Here is an 18,717-nt window from a genome sequence, read left to right on the forward strand (position 1 = left end):
GTTAATAAAAATTAAAATGTAGTTTATTGGAAGCTTTTTTCCTATAAAATGGTCGAGCATGTTTATATCAAAAAAGGAGAAAAATGTAAACAGGTGCATGAAATGATTACATTAAAACCCAAGAGGCTAGGCAGAAGATTTTAACATGCATACATGATTTGGTATGATCAAAATTTTTCTAAGAGGAATCCATTTTATACACTGAGCTAATAATTAATGGTTTTCTAATTCATTTTGACTGTTTAATAGAATTAAATAATATCATGTAATGTTCATTGTATCTTACACATAAACTTCCTATTAACTTCCCCTACTATTTGGTGTACACTCTCCCCTCCAGTACTGCTCCAGGTCTTATGATTGAATACTCAGTCTTTCTCAGGAAAATGAGGAGCTTTTAACAGTCATCTTGGTTCTCCCTCTTCTCTTTACTTTTGGAGTCTATTTGAGGCTGCTTTTTTGTATTTTCTTACAGCTGCTTACTTGCTGTTCCTCACCACTTCCCAAGCAAAGTCGTGTTGCCCTCGTGTTGGGAATGTCGTGTTGCCCTCCCTCAGCCCAGTTACCCTGGAGTGTGCAGTGACTGTGTAGGGGGGCCAGCCCCTGGCCTCAGGCTCTCCCAGGGTGGAGCTGGTGTTGGGGAACACAGACGTGTGGCCACCAGGTGTTCCCTGCCATGGATAAAAGCAGTACTCACCAAGCCAGGGCCAGATACATCCTGAGAGCCTGCACTGCCAGCTCTGAGCCAAACCTCTGGCCTTGTGCTAGGGATGGCAAACCCCCTGTTTTCTGCACTGCAGAACAGGCCTTCCCAAACATTCCGCTTGCCATTATTTCCAACTCAAAAGGGAAGTCTTTCAAGACTTTAGGGCTTATCTCTGTGTGTGTTTGCAGTATTGGATCTTTAATACTTCCTATTGCTGGCGCATAAAAGATTGCATAATGCTGCAGCTCCCTAAAATATTTATCGGTGTGAGAATGTGATCCTTTGTGTTCAGAAAAAATGTACTTTGATATTTTTAAATTATTTTAATACTTTGCAAGAGTGAGTCATAAATGTTATCATATACTCTGACACTGGTTTTCAATGCGTTACTGTCTTTCCTGAGAATTCACATTAAGAATAAAACTGAAGAGTGAATGCTAAAAGTTATGATTTTTCAGAGGTCAAAATCAGGATAAGTAAGAAGAAAAGGTTCAGTCTCATTCATTCAAATTCACGGAGACTCAAGACCTGCACATACTCATATACATGTGCTTTATTAAATGAATGTGATACATATCTAAACTCCATAATTTTTAACACAGAGAATACTAAAACAAACTGGAGAAATTATGGAATTGAATGCTTTTTAAACTGCTTTAAATATAGTTCCCAAAGTGTAAAGCAATCCTGTAGATGAAGCAGTAATGCTTGGTATGAATGTGCATATATCAAGACAGACTTGAAATCTTGTTTTCTTGTGACTACTGCTGTGAAGGCCATTCTGCACTAATAACTTTTTAACTTTTTTCCTTTTTTTTCTTTTTTTAATGTATTGCATCACATGAAAACAGACTTTAAAGTTTTCTAAGTTCTTTTAACTGTACTATAATACATAAGGAAACTTCAGTCAAAATAATCCTGCATTCTGAAGCTTCATCCAACACAAAGATTTTGTCACTGAATGACACCAAACAGGTAGAATTGCTAGTGTGATTTTTAGTAACTCATTTTCCTCTTGCCTTTTCAGACTATGGCACTATTAAGAAAGTACTTGCCCCAGTGAACCAGACTTCAAGCAGCTGCCTGCTTGAGGAAATTGAACTCCTGCCGAAAAGTCAGCGAGAGCCCATCAGGAGCCTTCAGATCCTGCACAGCCAGAGTGTCCTTTTTGTGGGCCTTCAGGAACATGTGATTAAGGTCCCCCTGAAGAGATGTCTCTTTTACAAAACATACAGGTATGAGGAATCAGCTAGCTTTATTTGACTAGAAATAAGAGAAAAAGAAGAGAAAGAGAAAAATACGTGCAGGGGGTTGCAGAAAAATGGGATGGATAAATGGCTGCAAGTAGGAATCCAAATTAATTGTCTCTCTCAACAATGACTTCCTGTGTACACTGTTTATCAAAAGTGGCTCTGAATACTTGTACTAACTTGTTAGGACTAGGTGAGGCTCTCAAGGAATTGAAGTGTCATTATGTAGATTTTAAATTGTGAAGTGAAACAGTAAGAAATGTTTTATATAGAAAACCGTTATCTGGTAAAGTGCCATATAGCTGCTGGTTTAATATATTTAAAGCTGGGGGCTTGAACAAATGTAGGGTTTTTTTGGGGTTTTTTTAAAGCTGTTTTATAACTGAATAAACATCTCTGTGAACTCATAAAGAAATTGGTAGCATGAACTGAGAATCAAGAGTACTTGGAAAAGTGGCTATTTAAAGGTAGTGTTGGATCAGCAAATTGTAATGTAAAAATGTGAATATTCTACTACGTAAAAGGGCTATGCAGTCAACAGTTTGTTCAATCAAAGAAAGAGGATAACTTATAAATAATCACTTGGTTGTAGACTGTATTATGGTAGTTAAGGGACTTAAAGTTCAGCACACAACTTTTTCAATGGGCTATCTGAAAATACATCTGGGTTGCAAAACACGCTATTAGAGATTGTTAATTTCATCTAGTTAGTTGTACCTTCCCTTTGGTATGTGTGGTCCTGATAATTCAGAGCCGTTGTTTTGTGTTACATCAGATAGACACTCATGAACCAGTCATGAGGTTTTGAGAACCGTGACAGAGACATGTGGTTGTTTTTTAGCTTGTTTTTTACCTTGTTTAACATACGTTCCTCTGAAAAGTTGAGCTATTAAAGGAGGGAGAAAGGCTGCCAGTTGCCTTTCTTGGCTGCTACACTCAGGCTCACAGTGAGATTGTTTGTGCAGCAGAGATATTATACCCCCCTAAAAGGCAGCATGACCATTTGCAGGTAGAGACATTTCTGGCCATCACAGGGACCACGCAGTTGATCACAGCAGGGAAGTGACCATGGGACACAGGTGTAGTAAAGCTGTGGCTTGGTGACAGTGGAAGGACATTTCCCAAGGGGACCTGGCTCACTGTGGTATTCACATGCCCTCTGAACAGAGAGAGATTTAGCTTTTTCAGGATTCTCCTGAGAGGAGCTGTGAGAGAAACAGAGAAAAGAATGATCAAAACAATTCTTATCTCATTTGTTATTCCTGTGTTTGTGCCCATGTGGAATATGTTCTGGAGATTGTTTACCCTAGGTGATTGCTTGATTGGCTTCTGGTGATGATGTTTTGGATTCATTGACCAATTGGATCCACGTGTGTGTTTTGGGACTCTCGGGCAGAGAGGTTTCTAGTTAGTTTAGTTAGTGATAGTTCTTGTTAGTGTAATATAGTTACAGTATAATAGTGTAATGGTACTGATAGTGTAATATAGTTACAGTATAATAGAGCATAATAAAGTAAGTAATTATCCTTCTGATATGATGGAGTTCTGCACATCATTCTTTCCACCCATTGGGCATCCTAACACTGACAGCTCACCATGGGGACTGGTACCATGCAGGATGCCAGTGAAAGGCTACTGGGTTGGAAACAAGACTGAAGGTAGAGGGGTGCCTTAGAAAACAAGTAGACCAGGGAAGGGAAGAATTCTACCTTTCACAGTTTTTTACCAGCCTGTTTTTTGTTTATACTGTTTTATGTAGCATATTTTTGGCATTTTCTATTGAAATAGAAGAACACTTGAATCCCCATTGGAAGTCCTGCAAAGCTTACTTTAGGGAAAATTTTTATATGGGCAAGGCTCTGCTTCAAGCATTTTGTTGGTTTAGTGGCCTACATAGGATCACGTTTCAGTTTCCATGGAAATTTCATCTTTCCTTGCTTCAGAGGGTTGAAAAAGGATGTTTGGTGGTGAGTATTTACACCAAGCCTGTAGTCCACTTTGGACATTTCAAGGCTGGTGCCTCACTTTGTTTTCAATGAGGTGTGAATGCCCAAGGTCCCTAGTACCTCTGCTTCTCTCAGGACAATTCCCAAGGCGTGTCAATTCTATTCCAGCTGCAAAGCCCAAACATGCTTCTGTCCTTGCAGGGAAGGACTGCTGTTTCGAATCCCAGACTCCATGTGTGGCTGCAGGCTATTCATTCCTCTCCCTGTTTGAGCACTGGGATATAATTGTCTAATTTTTAAAGTTTCTTTTAGAACAAAAGAAAACAAAACAGAAATAAGTGGTGTCTTTCCCATTTTACTGAGAGCAGTAGTTAAATGCCTCAAATACTGCTCAAATGATAATTTATTCCTCTGCCCAGAGGTATATGAAGTCTCATCTTCCAGTGGAATGACTTATTTAAAAGGAGATAAAATGATTCCTTGTGGGGTTTTTCAATCATGTCTTTTGTAGTTGTATGACTTCTCTTGTAGTAATTAAATATTCATTGCACCAAAAGACTTGCCATCCTTGCTTTCTTCTTGGTTAAAGACTTCACCATCAATTCTAGCTCTGTTTTGTGAAAAAGGAGAGGATTTAGAGATGTGATCCAAACAAAAAAAAGGAATTTCCTTTTCATCTATCTTTAGGGACTCAGGTTATTTGAAGAATGCAGATGAAAACTTTCTCTCACCTATAATTTACTTTTGGTTTGACTAGTTTTTTCCTGGTTTATGCTGGATTTTTTTTTTTCTTTTTGCATGTCAACAGAGTACAAGTACATTACTTGGGGCTATACATTTCTCCGGGCATTGAAACATCTAAAACTTGCTCATTGCCTTTCTGGGTGCTTCAATACTCACATTCTTCTGTTATGTTGCTAACTATTACTTCTATACTGTAGCAATGAGTAATGGGTAAACCCAGCAGGGTAATGGATAAACCTGACTTAAGGTAATGCCTTGGAGCATGGTGGTTTTGGGGTTTTTTTGGTATTATTTTAAATAATGTATTCACGTTTATCATACTTAGGGCTGTATAACTGTGCCAAAGCTTCATTCTAAAATTCCATCAATGATAACTGGAGTGTCTAACCCCAGATCAAGGATGTGCACTCTTCAGTATCCACTCCACATAATTATTGAGGAATAGGGCATGCTTGTGTATGAATAACAGCCTTTAAAAAGTCAAAATGTTGAAGACGTGCTACCTCACCTGCTCCCTTTGTGTAAATGGCAGAGTGCTCAGTGCCTAATCTTATCTAATCTCTTTCTTTAGGTTTCTTGCTGAGCTTTCAGACAATACAGCTTCAGTCCCTCTGTTGAGCTGATTCTTTCATGAGCTAATATCTCAATGTCAAGATCATTTTCTTGAGATTGCCCATTGTAATTGTTTTTCATTATTCCTTGCTTCATCTTCCCACAGTAGCCTCTTAAAACATGTGGCTGTGTCTTTTATTTGCAATTTATTATGTCTCCTTAATAATCACTCTAATATGCTCTGCACATCACAAGTCTGTTCCTCCAGCACTTTTCAGTGGTGGAGGAACCCTGTGACCTGCTGCTGCTCTGACAGATATTCCATCTGCTTCAGCACACTCCAGTCATGATTCTACTCCTATAAATACTGCTAGCAAAGGCTCTTGAAAATATATTTGGAGGTGAATGTTTTGGGGTGTTTTTTGTTTGTTTTGTTTTTTTGGGGTTTTTTTGTATTTCTGTTTTGTTGTTTTGGAGGGGTTTTTTTGTGTGTGTTTGAAGTGCAGTTTGTGTTTGAAGTGCAGTTTGCTGCACTTTATTACTGTGACAGCAGACCTTACCATGGGTAAAACCTGTTGTCACACCCATGGTTTAGGTTACTCAGCACTTTCCATTATGCCCTGATGTTTCCATCATTCATGAGTTTCCCATGCCAGTTATTTGGATTACCAGTTTCCATGGGGGGCAGGTGGAGGGTATCTCATGCAGACTTCTGCTAATCTGCTAATGCCTGAATAGTTTTGAACATCCTGTCATAATTGTGCTGGTTTTGAGAGTCAGCTAGAGAAAAGTAATTTGGGATGTGCCAGTACTTTGGAAAATCAGTTCTCAAAAAAAAACCTGCCATCTTCAAGGTGCAGGAAGCAGCAGAGCAGTTACATAAATTCAGTTCTCCTTAGGGAAAATCCCTAAGGTTTGACCAGGTTATTATCACTTGGGTATTGCAATTCACACATTTATCAAACTTTTATAGAAATCCATCGATGATATTCACTGGAGCTATTTTCACAGATGGATTCTCCATCTCTGCTTCTTCAGAGTTGAGTAGGCCAAGCATGAAGCACAACTGACTTTTAAATATGTGCTAATTAACTATAATGTAAGATAAACAGAATAATTATCATGATAAGATAACTTAAACTCTCTAAAATTTCAGTTTCTGTGTTTCACTTTGAAGGTTCTATGCATCCATAATAAGGAATAAGATATGTAGCATGAGGGTAGAGACTCTGTACCCCGAAACAAAGAAACAGTCAGCTTTCTTTTGTTGGCAGCTGTAGCCTTCAAAAACAACACCTGGTGGCAGTGATTTTTTCTCAGGCAAATTTGTCGAAGTTATGCTTTGTACTGGCATTTTCAGTGCATTAGTTCTGAAAGGACAACAAAAGTCTATGTCAACCCAATGTTCTTTAAAATCTTACCAAGCAAGGGTCAAGGATTGATATTTCTGATGGAAGATAGATTTCACACACTTGAAAGGCTTGAAACTTAATCTTGCTATGATGTTATGTCTAAGTAAATAAATAGTGCCATCTGCTAAAAGCTGTACAAATAGTGACTTCTCTGACATGAAAAAACCTGACAACTTCTGGAAATTTTTGAGTATTTTTTTTTTACAATATATATAATACTACTGGGTCACAAGTTTGTCTTGCTAAGTAATGTTATCATAGCTATTCTACTAAAACTAACCTTTTGCTCTTTGAACTTCTTTATTCTTATTTTGGTGTCATTGTGAGCCTTCAATTAAGCAATCTGTACATACAAGAAAACTCTATCAGCAAAATGCTAAAAAGAGTATTGAATTAACTAATAGAAGAAAACAATATACTTTATTTCATTCCTAGAAGTCCAGTAAGATCATTGATTTAAGTACTTCAGCCACTTTTGCATTCCTTTATTTTGCCCTAGCTGTAGATTTTGCATCCTCTGAAATACCCTCACACTCAGTAGGAACCTGTTTTCCTGGTAATAAACATTCTATAACATTAAATAGTAAAATAATTATTCCTATATACTGATATAGGGTAGCTATACATTGACAAGCTAATAACAAGTATGTGGTCTTAACCATTACTAGGTGATCATGTGTCCAGAAGAGCTTGCCAACAAATGGAATTGAGATTTCTCTTTGGAAATAATTATTCCAAAGTATTTCTTTTTGGATATTTAGGTGGATTTCCTGATTTCAAAATATGCGGGCTTTATTCCAGTTTAAGTATGAGAAGTCTGCTGCTGCATTATAATGTCAGAACCACATGAGGACTGATCTGAATTAGTGATTCCAGAGTAATATTCCAGAATCAGAGTCCTCATAAATTTCCCAGACTGGGATAAACCATACCCCTATCTGCAAGTCTAGATTATAAGCACATATTAAAAATGGCAGTTCTTTTTTTGGGTGTGAGATACACTGAAAAGTTACCTTCAGTAGATGTCAAACTTATGGACACTATTAAAGTCAGCAGAATTATGAAATAAGCACAGTTTTAAGTTTTTTGCACTCAAAAGTAGTAGAATATTAGTCCCATACTGCAGAGGGAATAGCTTGACCCTTTCTGCATCTGTGAAGATGAAAGCTTTTGCAGAAAGTGTCTGTCTATCTGTCCTGCAAAATGCATTAGAGACAAACTGTTCATTTACATTTTGCTGCCCGTGAAATTTTAGTGACAACCCTTCAAAGTGTGATCTATGTATGTATGTATTGTGTTTTAAGCAGATATTTTTGTGAAACAAGAATTTTACAGCCTGCTCCCAATTTATTTCTTGAAGTAGCCTTATGAGAGAAAGAAAAATGTCTTTTGCATTTAGTTTGCAGAGATATAAGTAAACCAGATAGACTTGACTACATATTTGCAATTCAGATTTTATTAGTAGGATATGGTTTTAAACAAAAAAGTGACCTAAGAAAGAAAAATTTAAAGCAGTCTTGTGGTTTTCATATATCGTGATGCAATTAATTTTGTTGCTTTAAAGTATCACAAGATTCAGGAATTCTAAGTTCAGTGTGTTTACCCTTAGTAACTATAGGTGCTTATGGGCAAGTTCAGGAAGTGGGGGTTGGACAAGCGGACAGTGAGGTGGCTTGGGAAATGGCTGAATGCCAGCTCACCTAAGGGTCAGTTTCACCTAAGGGTCAGTACTGGGCCCAGCATCATTTAACTTTTCATCAGTGACTTGGCTGAAGGGGCAGATGTCTCCCCAGCAAGTTCTCTGATGACACAAAGCTGAGGAGTGGCCGATACTCCAGAAGTCTGTGCAGCCCTGCAGAGAGACCTTGACGGGCTGGAGAGATGGGTGGAGAGGAACCTTCTGAAATTCAGCAAAGGCAAGTGCAGGGTTCTGCACCTGGGGAAGAATAATCCCAGGCTGGAAAGCAGCCCTGGGGAGAAGGATCTGGGGGTCCTATTGGACCAGTTATCCATCCAGCTGTGTGCCCTGGGGGCCAGGAAGGCCAATGGTATCCTGGGGTGCACTGGGAAGAGCACTGCCAGCAGGTTGAGGGAGGTGATCCTGCCCCTGTAGTCTGGTGAGGCCACATCTGGAGTGCTCTGTGCTGTTCTGGACTCCTCAGGACAAGAAAGACATGGAGCTCCTGGAGAGTGTGCAGCGGAGGGCAGCAAAGATGAGTAGGATCTGAAGCATCTCTTCTCTGAGGTGAGACTGAGGGAGCTGGACCTGTTCCGCCTTGAGAGGAGAACACTGGAAAGAGATTTATCAATGGATATAAATATCTGAAGGGAGAGTGTTGAGAGGATGCTCTGAAAATTGTTTTTCACATTTGATCCATATATAGTCACTTGGAAGCATATACATTCAGTGAATTGTGTAATATAAACAACTTTTATACATAAATTTCTGATTCTGGATTTGATGGAAGGACCTTGTGGATTTAAGGCCAGTATTTTCAGTGATTTTGCAAGATTGAATGGTATATAAATATATTTGGAGTATGCTACAAAAATTAAAATAAGAGGAAGCAATGGTAGTCTGCTCAGAGTGTCTGAGATGATTAAAGGATTTGATTTTCTTACCAGTTCAGGTGAGAGTTAAGCAGTATTCTGAATATTTGACATGCATCTTAGCTTGAGCTACCTGGGATTTTATAAGTTGTGTCCCTACCATTTATCTTCTGGATCATTCATCTGTGTCTTTAGATGCCTGTTCTTCATTGCACACACATATATATGTATACAGCTGCAAAACCAGTAGTAATGAAAACACTGATAGTTACCTTTGTCTGGTATCACATTCATGTATTCATTCAGCAATGGATAGAACTGTGCATCTGGAGCATGAGACAGGCTTATAGCTTCAGTTTTCTGTTTGAATTTGAAGTGATGAACCTGTCTTCTGCAAAATAAGATGGTGACCCCAGTTCAGTTCCTGATATACAAAGTGTCAGGTCACATTTGGTGGTAATGGGGACTAATGGGGGCATGGATATTTCAGTAGAAATTATTGAAAGGGTCAGGAGACACAGTTCTTTGAAATGCTGTGTATAGGTAAAGACAGAAAAATGTTTCTTGAACAGTCTTAGAAGATGCACCTCTTGCATTTATATATATTGTATAGTAAAATGTTACAGCTCAAGAGGATACCTGATTAGCACTTTCATATTCATATGGGAATATATTCTTCCCCTCAAAGGAAATTTTAAAATCCCTTCAAAATTAATGGTATTATGATACAGCTTTTAAACTTAGGGGTTTTTTTTTTGTTCTTTGGAACACATATAAATTCTTTTTAGTCTAAAAGTCGATGGGATTTTTAACATATTTTGCTCTGAATTGTGTTCAATTCTGCCTTATTTTCTGACTCAATAAATCATCTCAAATATAACTGAAGTAGGACGATTTTTCTGGCTTACTTGATGATAATTATAAAATAGCTGAAGAAATAACCTGACTTTTACTGACTTGCTTTAGAGTGAGGTGGCTTACAGTCAGTAGTCAGTCAAAACCCATTGCTAAAGTGTAGCACCACTGCCAAATGTGTGCCTTGCAGGAGACACACTCTGCTACCTATCATTTACATTTGGTAAAAAAATGTGAAGTGACAATGCAGAGCAAAATTAACATGTCAGGAGAAGCCAAAGGCTGTTGAATGTTTTTGCAGAGAGTGCTGACTTGATAGGGTAAGTGGCATCAAGAGTCTTCAAATGATCCAGTTTAATTTAATTCCTGAATTTCCTTCCTGGACAAAATTGCCAGTTTTAGCAGTGCTGGGACAAATCATGTGAAGTCTTAGAGATTTGAGCTGGTGCCTACTGGGATTAACAGACAAAACATTCATTCTCTGCTGAAATTGAGATGTAAGGTATACTTCTAGAGACAAGATGACAAAATATATTATCCAGCTCTGCTATTTGCCATGTGACAGTCTGAAAGGGCCCTGTCAAATGAAATACTTAATACCTACTTTAAAATTTATGTAGTTTTTCAATAGTGGCATCTAAAATGACTTTAATTTAGACAGAGATTTGGGAGGAAAAGGAGATAAAGATGTTTAGTAGTATCTGATTTTTGACGTTCCTTAGTTACATAAAATTGACATAAATTTGACAGCCATGTTCTACAGTTTCTTTTGTTACTTCATGTACACATTGAAGCTACTCCTCTTACTGCTGTCTCTTGGGAGAGAGAGTCATGAAAAAAGACTTAAAACAGTATGAAATTTTTCTAAAGACACATAACTGGAATTAAGTCCCTTTAAATTTCCCGTTTCAGATAGAAGTTCTGATTTTTTTATACTTACAAGCTTTATTCTATATGATTTTTTTATCTGTTGACTTATTTTGTTATCTGTTTTTCTTTTATCTAGACATAGTAGATAAAAATAATTAGCTGCTGTTACTCACACATTAAATCAAAGGAATCATCCCTCAAAGAAACGAAACTGGTTTTAAAAGGTGACATAATTAGGTAGTAAGGATAAAACCTTACCCTCATATTACCTCCCTCTTTTAAAGAAACTATGTCTGCTTTTCAGAGATATAGGTGATCTGAAAAAAAAAAAAAATAAGAAAACCCTCTGAGATGTGAGCCAGGGTAGAGAACAGAAAAGAATTGTTGTGCCAATACTTGAGAACAGGGCAGTTATTTAAGTCAGGTCCTGCCACATCTCCTGAATATGTCTGACACAATGAGCTGAAGGAGGTTGATGATACTGAATTACAGTTTTCTAGGGTTTTTTTTTTCTGTCTGGATATAAGATTTACAAAATCAAACATTTTACAATATGAGACTTAAATATAATAATGTCTGGGACAAATAATTAGCACATTAGTGAAAAAAATCTCAGCAAAACTAGAGTTTCTCATGTGAGGAATATTTCTCTGAAAATATTACTTGTTGCTTTGTTTGAAATAGTTCATATGTTTAGAGGATTAATTTCTGTATTGTGGTGTAAAGAAAACCATGATTGAAGAATAGTAATGCCTCTAATTTGTGGAGGAAGTTATCCTCTTGTCATCTGCATGAGGTTAGCTGAGTTACTAACTTCTTAAAATGATAATTTTCATGTGCTCAGTGGATCTTTTTAACTAAATTCTGAAAAGATTCACCTCATTGCACCTTGCTGCAGTGCGGTCCAAACCCGGTCAGGTACTGAAAAAACCCCACTCAGTGTTCAAACAGAGTGATCAAACATTCTTTGTCATAGCAGTGCAAGAACTTTCTTTTCTTTCATGGAACTAGGATCTGTTCTGATACCAGATAATTGTAAGGACAGTCAAAATATGTTTCTAGCACCTTTCTTAAAACTTCTGAGTGACTTATAATGAAAGTTTCAAGTCGTTCTGATTTGCTTGAATCGTAGTAAAGTGAAAACAAAAGCAAAAGAGAAAATGGGGTCTAAGACCAGAGTGAGAGAAGGATCAGCTTACTCCTACTGAAGAGGTAGTATGTGACTAAGTGAAAGTATATTTCAAAAGACTTTGAAATATTTTTGCTTTTAATGAAAAGTTTCTAAAGCATAATAACTGAGTTTATAAATTTGAACACTTTGAAGTTAGAAAATTGACCACTTCAGCTTTGAGGCGCAAGTTCTCATTTCAGGGTTACCATTGCTAACATTGCCAGTTGTGCATTGTCAGCCTTTAATTTGTTTTTGTATTCTTTTCTCATCAAACACATGCTTTATCAGAGATATTTAGGAGGAGAATACTGGACATCACATCTGGCAAACTTTGGAAGACCAAGACGCTTAAAACTTTCCATAATTTGCATTAATGTTCATTCTCACTTTCTAGATAGTTAAATGGAAACATGTGTTGCCTGAGTAACAAAAATGCTAAACACTCACAGCTGCAGGAGCCAACAGTGGGAACTCTCTTCTGAACAGCAAATTCCCTAAACAAGAAGCTTTATCTTTGGGCTGGAATCCTGATTAGGGGTATCCATACCCATTTTGACTGTTATGCCTCTTAGATTGTGCCCCTTTTGCAGATGAGAACTATGCTCCCACATGGTACTGGTAATCCACATTGCCAAGTGGAATGTGGAAGTGAATTCTTTGAAATTTATAATTATGGTATTTTGGAATAACACTCCAGGGAATTAATGACTCTGTGTTTGGTCAGGTGTTAACATGGAAGTACATGAGGAGTGCCCGAGATAAATAGAAACATCAATAAAACACAAATTAGTTAGGACAAAATCACAGAATACTTGAAATTGTCAGGGGTCTCTGATGTTCATCTGGTCCAGTGCTAGCTGGGCCTCCTAGAACCAGTTGTCCAGGGACGTGTCTGGGTGGCTTTTGAATATCTACAAGGAAGGAGATTCCAGAAGCTCACTGGGCTATCTGTGCCAATGCTCAGTCACTCTTTCTGCAACAGTGTCTCCTGATGTTGAAGCCTCCTGTGTTTCAGTTGGTGCCCATTGTCTCTGGTCCTGTCACTGGGTACCACTGAAGACCCTGGACCCTCTTCTTTGCATTCTCACTTTAGGGTTTTGTACATATTGATGAGATCCTCTCTGAGCCTTCTCTTCTCTAGACTAAACAGCTCTCCCAGCTCTCTCATCCTGTCCTCACTGGAGAGGTGCTCCAGTTGTTGAATCATCTCTGTGGCCCTTCAGTCAACAGATGTGATGGGAACAGATAATTAAAGAGAAAAGGATAGTGTCCATGGATTTAGTTGAACAAAAATGATCAGTCTAACATTTTTTACAATCTAGAAAAAATTTTTAAATGCATTATTTTTTATTTGTAGTTTATAGGTATTCTTACAAGTATTAAACCAATTATATTGTGCTTCACTATCATGGGAATTCCACCTCCTTTTTTTATGGATCTTTAGCTATGAAACTGCAGACCTATTGCCTGGACTGTTAACACTAGACCTTAGCAAGAGAAGCCTGCTATTTATTAGAGAAATGAACCTCTAATTTTGTACAGTGGATGTTTCAGAGTCTGTATGAAACTGGACCACCATCCTTCTCTGTGATCCATTTCTTTCCCTCCTCATGTGCCCCTAAGAGAGAGTGTTGAGTGCAGCATGTGATATGTAAGAGGTGTGATGGCAGCCACCAATGCCCCTTTGAACTAACTTCCAGAAATTTTATACGAGTGCAGAAAACAGATCAGAAAGTTTTCTAATTAATTTCAAAGAGCAGACACTGTCCTCTGATTTCTGAAAAAGATGATATCTACAATTCTAAAACTGACAGAAGAGACTACTGTAACCTCTTGAAATTTTTACTTGGAGCACACAATATACCCTCTTTATGAATTTCTGTAATTCTCTAGTAATTAAGTACAGCAATCAGTCAAGACAACATACCATGCATGCAGACAGAAATTCAGCTATGCACTTAAAAGAAATACTAGTTTTGTATAGGAATTCAAATTAATTTTTCCTCTGGTTTTGGTCATTTTGTCTGTGCCATACCACAACAGGGATCAATTTCACTATCTGCCTATGAAGTACCAAGAGATACTGCATAGTTATTTAGAAATCTTTGGTCAGTACAAATGAAGATAAATGTCCCGGTTATCTGATTGGTTTTCATCCACAGTGCATGCATTGGATCCCAAGACCCTTATTGTGGCTGGGACATGGTGATGAAGAAATGCACAACGCTGGAAGACAGTCTGAGCATGAGTCAGTGGGAGCAAAGCATTACCGTGTGTCCAGTAAGTCCAAATGCATTCATTTGTCTCTTGAAACCTTTGATTCCGTGAATTTCATGAAAATGAGCTGGCATAGATTTTTCAAGCTCAGAAAACTACATTTAATGTCATTTTCCTTAGGTTTTCCCATCAGATTTTAGCAGAATACCTAGTTTCTTTTCTATTTCTTATTAAACTACTTCTGTGATAAAGTTATTTAGAGTAATTTCAAAGAGTGGTTGTTTTTTATCCGTAATGTCTATTTTTCCACCTTGAAAACAAATTTTTTCTAAGATTAGTGATATTGCCATATTTTTCCCTGCAGAATTTTTATCCATTATGTCCTTTGAAAAAGTTTACTCACTAAGGGTAAAATCTTTTCTTTTAGGATTATTATTGGTAATATAAAAAGCCAAATAACATCTTCTAAAGTCCATGAATTGGAAGGCTGAATTCCATGAGTTAAGGCTCACACACATTATCAACGGAAGTGATAATTATGATAAATGCAAGGTTCATATTTACAGTGGCTTAACACCTCTCTTTAAAAAATATTTTTAATAAATTCCATATAATATAAAAAAAGCACCAACAAACTTGATATTTATCTCTCATTTTAAATTTTTTTCTGGTTGTTTTAATATTAATTCTTTTCCCTTGCTCAAAAGCATGCAAAAAGAAGGGTTTTTGTGCTATTGAGCTTTTTTTTTTTAAGATCCTTGCTGCTTTGTCCTTCTGCCCATAAGGAGGGAGCCATTCCAACTCAGTTCTACTTTCATTCCTAGTAAGGACTTTTTGATCTTGTCCCCCCTCACCAGTGAAGCACATGCATCTATAAACTTATGCTCACATGGCATTTGTGTTCTTATTTCCATGTGTTTACAAGCTGCATTTAACATCTTGATGACACTTCTCTGTCCTAAGCTGGGCTTTGGTAGTGAACTAGAGATGTGCAAAATCAATATAAAGTTATTTCAGCTCTGACTTGTGCTCTCTACATGTGTTGCAGCAGCCTCATAGATACAAACACTACACTGATTCTGGCCTTGAGAATGTGCACCCGTGTTCTGACTATGTTTGACATTAAATAGCAATTTTTATAACATTTTTTTCAAATTTTTTAAAACTTTTAAAAAATGCTTGTGTCATGCCCTGTCATTTGCTTCCACCTTCTCATATAGAGGACTAATAAAATAGGCCTGTGTCGGATTCATCTGCATTAGCATTTGAGCTGAAATCAGGAGCAACTTTGGGGAAAATACTGTGATTATTGAAATGCCTTATTTTGTTATTTGCATGGGCAGTCAGCCTGCTCATGTGCTCAGTCTTTGAATTGTGGCATTAGGCCTTATTTTCTTTTGTAGATATAGAACCCAAGGCCAAGATGGGGTGGAGGGAGGAATAATTTAGAAAGCATAATTCCATTCTGTTCTGTTCAACTGGAAAAAGAATTATTTAGTATCCATTATACGACATGTGCACAGGATATGGCAGTCTAGTCAAAGCAGGGGAGTACCTTAGTCTTGCTTAGAAATTTATCCATTGCAGTGAGACTTATCCTGCTGATCTGAGATTCAAAGACCTGATGAAACTCCAAAGAAATTTTGTCCTTGAGCAGATTGAACTTGCATAATATAAGGAAGATTTTAGAATTATCTAAATTGAAAAGTGTGGGTTTACGCCTTTACTATTTTAAAGCCTTTACTATTTTAAAGCCTTACACCCTAAGTAACACATTGTTGAACAGATTGGAAAAACTTCACAGAAACTTTCCTCTGAAGTAACACTGTATTCTTGCAAACTGCAATCAATTACAATTTGGCTTAGTGAGGCTTTCAAATATTTGTTTTTATAGCATTTTTTGTGCTGTGCTCACAGGATATATATGCCAAGATGTAATTAATTTAATTTTGTAGGCAACTGAGCTATGTGCATCCTTAACATGTGCTAGATATATTCAAGACACTGTTGCAAGCAGAAAATAACAGAATATTCAAAACCTACTTTCCCTTTTTTGGTCCCAACTGCTTCCAATATCTTAATTGTTAGTAAAATTACTCATATCTTTTTAACATTGTAGATTTTTTTTAGATTAATGAATGATCAGTTTCTTCTAAAATTGGATCAGAGAGAGGTCTGATTATACAGTAGATTACTCCAGAATAAAAAGTGTGATCAGTTTCCTTGGAGAAATTATTTCCTACAGAAATATTCATATGGCTGAGTACTTATAGGCATGTCATGGTAGAGGAGAGACGTGAAAGGGAGAGATAGATGAGTGTCTTGCTACCATCTCTGGACTTTGAAGATCAGTTTTGAAAAATGTGGTTATTTTGGTTATGTTGCTCTGATTTAATTCTCAATTTGATTTTTAGGTTGTTGTTTCAGTTGGCATGAGTACAGCAATTGTGCATAACATAAATATGGACACGAATTAATGCTATGGCACATTTGATCTTTTTCCAGTTGGTGATTTATCCTATTACTCATCCAATAATTTTTATAGCAATGAAGGTTCATTGTTTTTTTGCAATATTTTCCAGTGGGACAACTTGCAATCCATCACTTAAAAATATCTAGGAGCTTTTACAAGGAAAGGAAAGTTAAAAAAACGAAAAATTGTTTTTCAGGATTTTGGTTTTGGTTGTGCTTTTCATTTTGTTTGATTGTTTGCTTGTTTAACAGAAGTATGCAACATGAAATGGCTATATTTTTACAGTTATTCCTGGGGAAAGTGTAGTATGGGATCTGAATTCATTTGGAGCTTCAGGAAACTCTACAGACTCACTAAATTCTACCAAAAGTAATCTCAAACCAAAGATCTCTTGACAGAGTTAAAAACTGTGACCTTTACTCAGAGTGCAGAGGCACAAAGCAGGAATATGAGGTGTGTGCAGAGAGACTTCAGACAAAGGTGGATATTTGGAAGACATTAAGAAGGAAGAAAGGTCTAAAGCTATCTGCAGAAGAGCAAAGGTGACAAAACCAGGGTGGTAGAGAGGGAAAGCAGAGTGTAGCCATGCCGAGATGTGATTGTCATTGACTATGATTTTGCCCTTGAGGTGTGGTGTCAGATGGTGAAAATCTAATGGGTTTGGATTCTGGTGAGGGCTGCAAAGGCCCCTCATTTTGCTTTCCTGCAGTCGTATGATAAAATTGTTTGATATCACTTCTGAAAGGGAGATATTCACAGAGAGACAGAGCAGGTGAGTCATGGGGAACAGCAGAGACCCCAGTGGGATGATCTTTGCACGAGCAAGGAAAAATAATGAAGAGAGAGAATATGTCACCAATTTTTCTTTCTGAGTTCGAGCTTTCAGCTATGTTCTATGTATACTTCTCTGCTACTTAATATGTACTATGGTACACATAGACAGCTGTTAACTTGTGTAACCATAGACAGGTTTTAGTTTAAAACTGTAGGTGCAACGATAAAGATGTTTTGATGCAGCACAGAAACAGAAAACAGTAAAGGCATTTTCACATCTCTGACATAATTAGATTGAGGACATAGAATTGTTAGTTTATGGACTATAAATATTTGTTAGACCAGCAGTGTAAGAGAGAATGACTCTGCTTGTCACTTAAAAGGAAGTATTTCTTGTTGTCTTACACAACCCATCAATGTAAACTCTACATGAGCAAAGGTTGGTGAGTTATTTTCAATAAATAGCTGTCAATAGATTTTGAAGTGATTATTTATGGTTATGTCGGTTGTAGCTGACAGAATATACACATAGCTGTTCTTGCACAAGGGGCTATGGTGAAAAATAAGCAGTGGGAATTGTAATTAGTAGTGAAATTATGATATCTTTGCCACAGTGGAAAGAAGCAGCCAACATCCAGAGTGTCAGGAGAAACATGCTTTATGTTCTAATTGAATATCTTGTATCTTCAAAGTACTTGTGCAATGTCCACTTCTCTCACCACTGCTAAAATACTAAAAATAGTAAAGGAAGATACCATTTCAGATCAGTTATGACAATCTACAACTGTAATTCCTGTTTCAATATGTAAGCAAATATTCAAGTGTCATGTTCTTGCACGTTGAATGAAAAATGCATGACTACAAGTGATACATATTTATTCTAAGAGTGAATTTAAATGCTACTTGCACTTGTTTGTGCTGTTGTTTTGACTCAAAGTTAACATGAAGTAAACAAAAGGCACATTCCTTAGTATTTAAGTTAAAAAGTAGCCATAATTTCCATTTAGAATCACAGATTTGTCAAGATTAACACCTTGCTACAAGAATATTATGAAAATTTGCCTTGTCTGGGAGCTGATTTTACCACATCCTGCCCCATTTTCTTTAGAAAACTCATTTTCTAGCAAATTTTTTTTTCATCTGGGCAATGAAGATTTCATATTAAATGTGTTACAGCTGCTTGATAGAAACATTCCA

At 37.1% G+C, this 18,717-nt stretch overlaps 1 protein-coding gene across 4 annotated transcripts in view; it reads left to right on the top strand.

Annotated features, from left to right (window-relative positions):
- SEMA5A (semaphorin 5A) overlaps positions 1 to 18,717 on the top strand; it is a 313,729-nt gene that overhangs the window by 215,303 nt on the left and 79,709 nt on the right. For all 4 annotated transcript variants that reach the window (XM_036406161.2, XM_036406172.2, XM_036406169.1 and 1 more), the window contains 2 exons: positions 1,734 to 1,941; positions 14,219 to 14,336. In XM_036406161.2, coding sequence (XP_036262054.1) covers positions 1,734 to 1,941; positions 14,219 to 14,336 — 326 coding nt within the window. The remainder of the gene's footprint in view (positions 1 to 1,733; positions 1,942 to 14,218; positions 14,337 to 18,717) is intronic.

This window comes from Molothrus ater, chromosome 1 (genome assembly GCF_012460135.2).
Source record: "Molothrus ater isolate BHLD 08-10-18 breed brown headed cowbird chromosome 1, BPBGC_Mater_1.1, whole genome shotgun sequence".
Lineage (NCBI taxonomy): Eukaryota > Metazoa > Chordata > Aves > Passeriformes > Icteridae > Molothrus > Molothrus ater.